This window comes from Cyprinodon variegatus, unplaced genomic scaffold (assembly GCF_000732505.1).
Source record: "Cyprinodon variegatus isolate N-32 unplaced genomic scaffold, C_variegatus-1.0 Scaffold843, whole genome shotgun sequence".
NCBI lineage: Eukaryota > Metazoa > Chordata > Actinopteri > Cyprinodontiformes > Cyprinodontidae > Cyprinodon > Cyprinodon variegatus.
The window spans coordinates 88,422-100,403 of NW_015151296.1; the positions used below are offsets into that span (position 1 = coordinate 88,422).

The following is an 11,982-nucleotide window of genomic DNA, read 5'->3' on the forward strand; positions in this document are numbered from 1 at the left end:
GATCATTTCAGGTAAAAGTTCTAGATGTATTTTAGGGGTCAGCTTTAGAAAACCATTACTGAGGGCTGCTCATTCTGAGTCGGGTCCGACTGGAGGGGGGATGTTTATTTCCACTATCGCTGCATGCTTGTTCCTGCTATTCAGTAATGTCTAAAGTACCCACATTTGTTACTTCAGTAGAAGTATAGATACTGCAATTTAAAAACACTCTGGTAGAAGTTGAAGTATCAACTTGACCTCTTTACTCAAGTAAAAGTGAACAAGTTTGTGCTCCAAAAACTACTTGAAAGTATAAAAGTATAAAGTAACCTTTAAGAAAACAGCCAGATGCCACTATATGAATTAAAAGCTAATTTTTTCGACCATTTCGAAAAATTCTTTGAGATAGGGCCAAGGATAGGGATGGTCTTGTTGGTGTCCATCTCCCGATACGCTCTCGTTTGTGTCGAACCATTCAAACATTTCAACATCTTTTTCTGAATCCCACATTGTAGCATGACATAGAAAATTCACGTTTGCAGGTTGAAGAACAGCTGCTTGCTTCTGATGATTTCTTTTAGCTAACCAATGAGTGTTTGCGTTCTATGACTCATCCAATGACACTAGTTTTCACTAGATGTGGATGGAGACAATGATCTGCATTGGATGGCGCACATGATGGGAAATAAATATTTAGAAACATTAAACCAAAGCCAAAAGTAACGAGTAACGTTTGTTTTAAAATTCAGAAGAAGGAAGAAAAATGGAATAAAGTATAGATTCCTAAAAAGTGTACTTAAGTACAGTAACAAAGTATTTGTACTTCATTATTTGACACCTCTGCTGCTATTGAATGATCAAACCTGTGTGAAATGACATTAGATGGATGTTATATAAGTAAACTGATTTAGAACCATAGCAAAGACTCTCACTATCATTGTGCTTGTTTTTACCTCCTGGAAACAATTTGAAGCGTACTCATAATGCTGTTTTTTTCCCCCAGCTATTATGTAGATGTATGTCATTAAAAGGGAGACTTCACAGCAACTAGGAGCGCACTAAGAATGGGCGGAAAGCCGAATCCCGTCTCTGAAATCATATCGGTAGATTACAAAACATCTCCGCTCCTCCCTCTTCTCTCAGTCTCCCATCCTATGATCTTCCTTTCATGTGCAACCAATGTCCCCTCATCTGCTCTGTCCCCCAGGGCGGAGGGGTAGGGTGGGGTGGGGGAGGGGGGGACACTTTGCTCTGCGTACGCTGCAGCTTGAGTTGCCTGATTAATACTGGAGCCTTCTCACTCTGGACCCCATGAGGCCATTTCACTAAAACTGAGCACAATGTATCCAAATGTAAGAGGCAGAGGCGAGGAGGAGGAGGAGGAAGAGCGAGCAGGAAGCGCCTTCATGATTGAAAAATACAGCTTGAGCGAGTCTATCTCAGAGCCAAAAATGTACTTAGTGATCTGGCTTTGGGAGGTAGAAGCTCTAAATAATGAATCACCTCTTAGAGGCTTGAATAACATGAATAAAGTATAAACCGTCTCTTGCAAGGAGGGCAACTCCGAATGCAGCACACTGCAGGTATGGAGGAGCAAAACAACACCCGGAGAGGAGACGAAAAAAGATTTATGGAGCTGCACGCTGTGTGGAAGTTTGTGTGTGTGCGTTTGTGTGTGGGGTGGCGGACACAACTGGAAACATCTGGAATTCATATGTGCTAGAGACTGAGTATGGAGCTGGCAATAACGGGAAATGGACAGGGAAAAAAAGATGGAAGGAGCAAAGACAATGACTCATACATGAGCGGAGTCATGCGCTTAATTTCCTTAAGGAACGGGAGGACTGAGATGAAGGGGTGGGCTGCATAGAGGGAGTCTCGCTCTCGCTCTCCACGCCACACTGACTTGCACTGCATATGAGAAACAAAACAACTGTGCATGTCACGCGGTCATGCTCGATTATCTGGATTCTGCTCGCAGCAAAACGAAGCATGGCTGATTCCTGGGTGGGGGGGAGGTGAAGAATGTTTATTTTTTTTTTTGTTCAATTTAGCAAATCCAAATTTTTCATCAAGAAGTCTAAAAATAGAACATCTTTTCCCAGCCTTCCTGCTGTGAGCGGTCATTATCTATTCATATCGGCAGCAGAGATGACATCAAATGGGATGTTTGAGAGAACAAACAAAAAACCAAATCTTAGGTTTCATCCACTCAGAGCGAAGACTGTATCAGCAGAGAGAAAGTGTGAGCATATTGATCAAACCACACAAAGCCAGAGCTTCTGCTATAAGCTTGGTAATACGTATGCCACACCAGTGAGGGGCGCACTAATGCTGCCATACAAGTAAGGAAAGAAGGCAGAGCATAAACAGCAAACTCAGGAGGGAGAAAGAAATAAGAAATTTAAGTGAACAGATGGAAAAAAGCGGTGTAAAATCCACAATGCAGAGCTTTTGAAACAACAGGAGATCTGATGTCCGCCATCTTTGTTATTGTTGCATTTGTAATGAGGAGAGTCCTAAGTTAGATTGCATGCTCAAAGACGCCTGCTTGAAGTAGAAATGAACAGATACAGGTTTTGTTTTTTGCTTTTCTAAGACCGATACCGAGTATTTTTACATTAGGCTAACCAATCTCCGATAGATGCTGCTGATTTTTTTAGATCTTATTCTTTAGGCTGACGTCGCTTCTCTCATTTTTATACAAATAATTACTTGTGGTGTCCTATACCGATACCGGAAATGAGTCTGATTCAGTCTAAAAAAACAAATGTTTATTGTTTTTCAGCCTGCATCTAAAATATTTGATATGATCAAACTGAGAAAAGCACTGTGTTGTCATAAAGGGGGAGTGGCGGCCTAGTGGTTAGGGAATAGGGATTTGGAATCCTGAGGTTCTGAGTTCGAGCCCCAGTCCCACAGCCTCAACTCTGGGTCTCTGAGCAAAGACCCTTAACCCCATACTGCTCCCTGGGCGCCTCACAATGGCAGCCCACTGCTCCACAAGGGGATGGGTTAAATGCAGAGATAAATGGATCTAATGTGCGATCGATAAAGATCAATTATTATTATTATTAAAATTTTTTGTTGACCATCACTTGATCAAGTCTTTTCTAACATCCTCCAATGTCAAGCTTTTAGCCAATCCCAGCTGCAGTAGCATCTAGGACATTTCATATTATTGATTTGTTTCACTGAGTTATCTGATAAATCAAACTCTTACCACATCCACTCGGAGGGAACCAGCAAATATCCTTCCCATCCACAAAGGCAAAAACTGCGTCCTTTTGCTCATATTCCAGCTGAGACCAGTGCAGCCGTGTTTGTTTGCTTCAGAATTATGCCTCAGGTTGACGTCATACACATCACTGCATTTCATTGGCCAAAAACATTTCTTAATCATGGCCAAACGCATCCATTGGCTTCCAGCACAAGGATTTTTTTTGGAGTTTGTGAATTTACAAATTCACAATTCACCTTGCGAGCAACGTAACGTTAACATGACTGGACTTTTGAAACCCGCAATCTTAACTATCCTTCCAAGAGGATGTAGAGCCTTAGCATTTTTAAAAATTTACAATTTAAAATACGACAGTTCCAATTGTGACAAAGAATTAAAGACTATAACAATCAAATTGGATCTACATCACAAAGATTTCCCATTTTATTCTAAAAGTCTTGATCTCTACATTCACTGATCAGGAAAGACTAGATTTTGGAGTTTCTGACAGGCTGCTAACCAGTGAGTCTTAAGAATGAGCAGAAAACTGTCCTGTCTTGGTCACTAGCTTATTTTGTTTTGGTATATCTCCAGTTTTGGTTAAAGAAGGAATAACAGAGGATTATAGAGAGAAGCAATGGCTGAGCAACCAAAAGAAAGAAAAAGACCCGAGGATATCTGATTGTCAGGGGAGGCGGGGAAGAGAAGAGATTGTGGTACCATCTCCAGTATACATTAACCTCGGTGCTCAATCAAATGCTGCGGGTCACAGGAGGTGTTTGATGTAAAATCTGACCAGAGGACCCATGTCTTTTTTTACTGTGCCCCAAGACGGCTGCCTTTCTAAAGGGAAAACCACATTTTATTGCCCTGAGAGCTATTCTTCCATGCATACCCTCAGGAAGATGTGAACTCCCCGTTTCCACAGCACTGATGTGCTAACCTTCCACACTGCCAGCCAAGCGACCTGAAGTTTGTTTTCCCTCAATACGCCTCACATTCGTCTGACTTTTCACAGCAAACCTCCACGTGCTTCCTCGAGGGGATGCTGGCTGAAGTCAAAGTGGATTGTGGAAGTGAGCTTGACACTTCTGGAATTAAGATAATCACGAAGCGGCATTTGCTGCCAAGTCACGTGCTACACAAAGAACTCCACGGTCCACTGCGCTGATCTTTAACAGTGAAAGAAAATAGAGTTTCTTTTGCCCCTGCAAAACATTAATTCTGATCTGATAAAACAGAATTGGCACTAGCTTGTAATTATTCACTGCTTAGATAATTGCCCACAATTATTTGCTCTGCTTCACAGCTGTCTGCAACATCCTTTAAACAAAACTAGAGACTGAGATGTGACCAATGTCAGAGGCTGTACTTAGAAAACAGTGTCCAAAGCGCCACTCTGACACTTTAGTGTAGATTTCAGAAACGTGCTTATATAAAAAAATGTATGTACAAGTGTTGGATTGGGTTTAGCATCTGTTTAACCTGCCAGCCCCCTGATGTGCAGCTTCAATAATGGTGTAATTGGTGAATGGAGCAGAAAATAGCAGTTGTAGATTAATTAGCGAATGAATTCAGCATCAGGTAGACTTGATATCAGCTTCCAGAATTGTTCTAAGTGCAGACAGTCTTCCATCAGTCTTAAACATAAGTTAGATTTCTGCAGTTGTCTTTTGCATTAACAATAGTTCATACAACAATGCAGTTAGGCTCCAGACTGAGCAAATTCTCCTGGTAGTACAGTAGATACTTGAACTGAAAACACATCAGTGAGTGAAATCCCATTCTGTATTGTAGGGCTTAAAGGGGAACGCCGGTTTATTTACATTGGGCTCTTGATTTTACTTTATTACATCATGTTCTACTCACCCATATAAGCTTTGTGTCATTTGGAGCCGTTCTGAAGATATTCCGTTAGGTTATATCCAAGCAACATCTTCCTATAGGCAACGACTTGAAGGCACAAACTAAACTATTCATAATTCATCACCTATGGTACGCCAGCATTCATAACATGTAGGCGAATCACTGTCCCCCAGACATCCGCGGTTATATTTTTTATATTTATATCTTTTAAAAATGAAGGTGTCCACAGATGATCTCTCTCTCGAAATGAAATTGAACGATTCAGATCAAAAATCATTCAAATCACAACTCATTCAGTTAAATTTGTTATAAATTTGTTACCGGCCATACACTGAGGCTGTATCACATTAAAGTTAGCACAGCATTCATACTGATGCCTCTCAAACTGATTTTTGTGCTGCTCCTCCAACCACAATTTAAGTATGCTACATATTTAGCTCTCCAGAATACCAGTGCTTGACTTTTATTAACACTAAACTTTCACCTTTAAAAAGGAAAATGCATAACAACAAAAAAAATAATAATGTTACTGTTTAGTTAATAAACAAGAACTTAATAGATTACCATACCCAAAACAACATGCAAATCAGATTTGATATGTTGTCCTTTTATATAGAGCAAACTTACAAAGCCCTGTTTATGTGTTGGATCCAAGGTGATTTAAAGAACCTTCTGTTTTCAGAAATGAAAACCAAAATTACAGATTTATCAATCTGATAATCATATCTGTATTTGTCTTGATATTAAAGAAAATTCTAGTTCGGGTTTTGGTGAAAATGGACCCATCCTTGGACACAGAAGTATTCAAACTATTTCTATCATAAAATGAAGTTAGCTAGAAAAATCTCTTGATCAGCAGGAAAATGTACCCCTTATGCGTTCTTGATCAAATAAATCCTGTTAATTTGACGCCTTAAAGAAGAATATTTTCTTTCAACCTGGAATTTGTCTTTTAAACACAATTTATTGTTTTTAGGACTTCCTTTTCTAACTTCATTTTAATCTAAAGTTGCTTTCTGCAATATTCATGTGTATTTGGGTCACATGGGAAAAGGTACTGAAGCCAGTGGTCAAAGTAAAGAATTGTTTCCCTGTTTTTTAGAACATTAGTCTGCATCTGATCTATTATTTTCAGACTGATTTCCAAACAAAATAAGCCTTTTGTTAAAATTTCCACTATAAGGAAAAAAAAGGAATAAAATGTTTTTTTGAATTTTTACCACTTGCCCAAATGGCAAGTGACTTTCACATTTCATTTGCCCAGAAACAATTTTTACTTGCCCAGTATAATGTTTGATAAATAAAGTATCAATGAAACATGTTTGTTTTTTAAATGTTTTTTGTAGTTCAGTATTTTTTAAGTTTCCAGGTTCCTGGTGTGTATATGCATGCGTCAGATAATGAACTCAAGCCTACATTACCGTGTTAACATGCTTTTCAATCCTTCCTGCACATTCTTTTCAAACTAAACTTTGCTTTAAACTGTTGTGTGCTTGGAAAAATATAAATTGTAATGTTAAAAATAACAATTTGACAGGTTAAAAACTTAAGATAAATCCCAAGACAGAAGTCAGTGTCACAAATGAATAACTTTTACTTTAGAGTCACGGTATGTTTATACAAGATAATACTATTAATATAATGTGACTTTTCTAGAGAATCATTATACATAGTTATTTTATACAGGGTTTCCACAGTCTTACATAATTCCCTGACTTTTAACTGACATGCAGCCGTTTGTCGTTTTGGTAACTACATCAAAATTACCGCTAGGTGGACAAAAATCACGCCATCTGGCGGAAAATCACCTGGCTTTTTCAAATCACGCGCCTTTTTTAAATCACGTGAGAATTTGTACAAAACAACAAAAATGGTGCCGGCAACACTTCTGGGTCGTTTTCATCGAATGTCAGTGATTTTAAAGTAATTTTGCCCGGCGGGCAAATGCAATGAAATTTGTTCTCTCCCAACAATAAAAACTATTTGCCCAGGGAGATCAGGCGATGGTTAATATCGAGCCCTGTTTAACTCTATTTTGGCTATATATATATTAGCAATATCCTGATGATGATGATGTACATGTATCGTCCAAAAATGTGGAGGAGAAAGGCTTTCAAACACTACAAACCATCAAAATATGACCAAGAGGAAAGCAAAGCTGATCTGATCTTATTATGCTGCTAAAAACACATCACTCAGCTGCACTTCATTTTAGGGAGCATAACTGCACTTTAAGCACATCCACTTTTCAGCAGATCTGCATCCCAAAACACTGCTGGTGCCCTCAGAAATGTAAATCTGTTCAACGATTTCTCCCAGGAATTTTTAGCAACCCAAAAAAACCCCATAAATTCATGCCGTTTCGATGCAATGTCAGGGATGAAAGCACGAAGAGGAGCTCCGCATGCATTAGCGTTCTAGTCCAATCATCTGTCCTCTGCACTGCCACTCCGGGCAGGTCCTTATAAGGTTCTGAGAGCACCGATTCCTGCACAGCAATAATAGCAAAACGCTCCACATCAGGCCAGACAGATATCGAAATAGACAACCTCCTCCTAACGTTCCCAATGATGTGACTGGAGCTGAAGATGAGAGGTGTTATAAATCCCCTGCCAGCCTGGAAATAAAAACAGGACTTCCCCCAGCGCAGCAGATGAATATAAAGTAGACTGATTGGATGTAGTGAGGTTAGCAGCAGTGAGTCAGACACCAATATAAAAATCAAACCATTGGTTTGTAAGCACTGCTCAAACTGCTGTCAGACCTGCAGCCTTTAATTTAGCCACATTAGCTAAATGCTTCATTCATGCTGCACTGATTTAGCAACATTTTGTTGACTAGATAAAACGTTGCTGATCTGACTTGACAAATAACTAAAACAGCATCTGTGACTGATGGTTATCTAATTGTTAAAGCATGCTGATGCACACCTCAAAGTTCAGATTTTGCCATAACGTCTGCAATGAAGCTTACTTTCTTTTTCTTAACCTCACATGAAGGATGGAAAGGATTAAGTAAGGGCCACACTGTTGCTTCTGCACGTCAGTGTAGCTGTAATATTTTCCATCCTCTGCAGATTAACTTAACAGACACGCTTCTCTGCACTTTTAGAGGGTTTTCTTGGATAAATAAGTTTGCAGGGGATGGAAAATTGAGGGTCATTTAGCCAAGCTAGACTCTGCAGTATTAATGGCGTCAGCAGATTGGAGGAAAATAAACGCAGTTCCTTGGAAAAGTAGAATGGAAAGATTTAAGTATGCCACTTTTCCACATTTTATACAGTTGGAAAAACAAAGTTCCAATGATTTTATTTTGCTTTTTTTTTTTTTTTTTGTGACAAGCCAACAGAAAGTAGCACATAATATTTCATATGATATTGGTCTTTTTTTTTTTCCAGATCTGAGAAACAATCATATTTCTTTATAGAACACATCACCATGATGTTCCGGAGAAAAATCAGATGGAACTAACATTAGTGGACAAACAGCACAGAGAAGAAAAGGGGAAGGTGGCCTGTTGTGATTTAAAGATTTAAACAGACAGAGGTGATTAAATCAACAACAAAAAACCCTAATCTTCGAACATTTCAGACAAAGGTTCAAGTGATGATCTGAGAATGGAAGCAAAATAGCAAAAACACAAATCTACACATAGTGTATATAGTGACAGCTCCATGGAGAGAATTACAAAGATATGAGGAAAGAAACGCAAAATAGCCCAGGAGGAGCTGCAGAAATCCAGAGCTCAGGTGGAAAAGTCGGCTATCAGCAAACATGGCTTCTATGGAAATCACCAAGAAGAAAGTCCACAACAAATCCTTTTTGCAGCTAGACATAAACCACATAGAGATGCTACTCTGATTGAACTACAGCTAAATTATCATTTTGGGCCTATGGAACATGACATTACCTTGAATGCACAATCTGCAGTGTGGAACAAAGTAGTGGCAGCATCATGCATTGTGTGGGTGGGTTGGGGATGGGGGGTTTAGCACAAAACATGCTGCTCCTTCCAGGTTTTTATGTCAAATCATTAAAAACCATCAATCATATTCTACCCTGTTCACCAAGATGCATCAGTTACAGTTGTTCTATCATTAAATCCCAGTAAAACTCATTCAGGTTTGTTACTTTAAGTGGTACTTTCACAGACATATATTTATTTAATATACCATAAACAATGAGCTGTGATGATAAATATTTCTTAAAAAACTGGTCTGAAAGCTTAATCTATTAAAGAATGTCTAAGTTAACCTCGAATCAACTTTCCAAATAACTGTAAAGCATTGCACAGAACCTCGATTTTCAGCCCTTTTTGTTCACCAATTTCATTCCAAATTAATTCTCTTATTTTCCTCAACAAATTCATAGTTAATTTATAACCAGTCAGAATTAATAAGCTAACAGTCGTCACACATTGTCCCCTTTGAGCTGAAGGGCCAAACATGGCTTTGTTATCACGTCTGTTTGAAAAATGATTTTACTAATTCCTCATCACATTTCTGTCAGGCAATTACAGCAGCTGCACATAAATAATATTCATCTTCATCTAAAGCTCATGTCACCAATATTTATGCATTCACCCTTTTTTTGTGTTTTTTTTTTTTTTGCCCCCTGATCCTTTTAAATGAGAATCTTAGACCCCTCCAGTATGTGAAGTGATCCCATAAGCTGGAAACAAAGCCTCTTTACTGCAACTGATAGTGCAAAGCTGCTGCTGCAGGACCAACAGTAACTCCCGCTGAGGGGGCTGAGGGGGGGGCGTATCTATCCCACTCTCATTTCCAGACTGTCCAGCCAGGGAGTTCAATACATTTTAGAGCCTCAATTTGATTGATCTGATCCAATCCCCCCCACACACAGACAGAGAGAGTCCTCCATTCACATGTGTGTAAGTGCATTACAGCAAGCACTGTCAGCACTCACTAGACGGGATGGTGATCTGAAGCAAGCCATTTAGTTTTCCCAAACAGGAGCAAACAGGCCACTTCACCTCCATTATAGCCTCTTTCAGAGGAGGGGAAATAGCTTTCTGTCTTGCAGTGGAGTAGCTCAGCCTACATAATCCACTCTAATGATATCCAAAGCATCCCTCAGCCTCTAGTGTGATGATCTATTAACTGCAAAATATACCCAGTTTTGGTGCACTGATGGTTTTATTATTTAGTTTAACTCAGATAAAGGTTGGAGTCGCGTGCCTTTAAAGCATTAAGACAGTTTCCCCACTGTGAGATCAATGAAGTCAATCAATCAATAAATTAGCCTATACCCTATAGAAATAATTATTTTAAAAATGTGCATGAACCAATTGGTGAAAACCTGAACAAAATTAGGAAAGGTTATGGAAAAGGAGAGGGTTTTTTTTTTTTTACAGTATATAATTGAAGGTCTGGTTTGTTTACATTGTCTAGCCTGGAGGATTTAAGGATATGTATCAAACCAAATAATGTCTGAAAAGTTTGAACAGGATGTGTGAGGAGCAGGATGATGCTGATTATGTCCTGATAATTAAAAGTTAAATCCCAAGCATGTGTGGTGATTTTCAGCTCAGAATAAAGGCAGAATGCATGCAGGGCCTCCTGCTGCAGCAGCCACCGGTTGGATAAAACAGAAATAGTCTTAATAAAAACAGGAACCGGTTCTTGTCCTCACCTGTCCAACCTCACCGATCCCCCCTGAGCCGTCCATCCGGGGACGCTTGCATTCCGCCCCGGTGGTGTCCACCATAGCAGCGGCTGTCTGTCCGTCGGGCTCCGGGTCTCCGCGCTTCATGCCCCGCACGGCTCCAGCGACACCGGCCGGGTTGGCGTGCACCCCGGCCATGGCGTCCAGCTCCCTGTCCCGGTCCATCAGGGCCCGGGACACAGGCAGCATAATGGAAGCAACGTCGGTCGACATTAACATTTAAAAAATCCTCCTTTGTTTCTTTCTAAACTAAAACGAAGCTAATTCACCTCCGCGCTTTAAACCTAACGGTGATTATATATGTATAAAAAAACGTCTTAAAAAAAGAGCACGTTTTGTTAAAAAAAACCCTAAAAGAGTTGGTGTGTCCGCAAACGAATATAGCAACGAATAAACAATAGTCTGTTTTTTTTAAATCCAAAAATGGAGAAAACGTACTAAAATAAAAGCAGTTAGATGCGAAGCTAAGCAGGTATAGCTTCTCTCTGCTCTCCGTCTATAAACTGCCTCAGAGGCCTGCCTTATTTCAGACCATAACTAAACCAATTAAACACACCAACTGGCTGCTCGGAACACTTTCCATTTGTTTTGTTTTTTTTTATCCGCCTCCTCCTCCTTCTCCTCTTACCGGAGTGTTGAGAGAGCGGAGCACCGACAGCAGCCTTACCGCGACCTCAAGACGAAGAGCCCCTCAACATGTCTTCCCCGTCCGCCGCCTTTTCCCTCCCTATCAGTCACAGAGGAGAGGTTCACTGGAAGTCAGTCCTCCTCTCTGTCCATGTTAGTCCGCAAAAGGGAGAAAAATAAACGGGTTCTCGGGCTTTAAAGGGAGAAAAAAAACAACCAAGATGACTGACGGGGAGACGGGTAAACGGACGGAGGGGTTGCGGTGTTTCCTGCTCCCTCTCTTGGTTATTATTTTCTTCCCTCTCCCCGTTTTTTTTTTCTTTTTTTCCCCCGGCGGTGTGTTCCTGTAGTGTGTTACAGAAAGGAAACTGTCCTCCCTCCCTCCTCCTCCCACTCTCCTGCTGTAGTCCTCCTCCTCCTCCTCCTATCTTCCGCTCTGCCTTTGAACGCTGAGCCAGGCAGCCATGCAGCCTGGAAATACACGCAGTGTGCCGCAGTGCTTCCATACATTTCACCGAGGGGAGGTGTGCTTATGAGGGGGAGGAGGGGGGACGCCCTGCTGAGGAGCAAACCCCCTCTTTACATTTCTACCTTTTAAAATGTGCG

General features: G+C 40.4%; 1 protein-coding gene across 2 annotated transcripts in view; it reads right to left on the reverse strand.

The window, feature by feature from the left end:
- The window catches only part of LOC107099166 (RNA binding protein fox-1 homolog 2-like), a 57,050-nt gene extending 45,343 nt beyond the window's left edge, over nucleotides 1–11,707 (reverse strand). For both annotated transcript variants that reach the window (XM_015397185.1, XM_015397184.1), the window contains exon 1: nucleotides 10,717–11,707. In XM_015397185.1, the coding sequence (XP_015252671.1) occupies nucleotides 10,717–10,968 (252 nt within the window). In that variant the 5' untranslated portion in view covers nucleotides 10,969–11,707. The remainder of the gene's footprint in view (nucleotides 1–10,716) is intronic.
- Nucleotides 11,708–11,982: the final 275 nt, after the last annotated feature.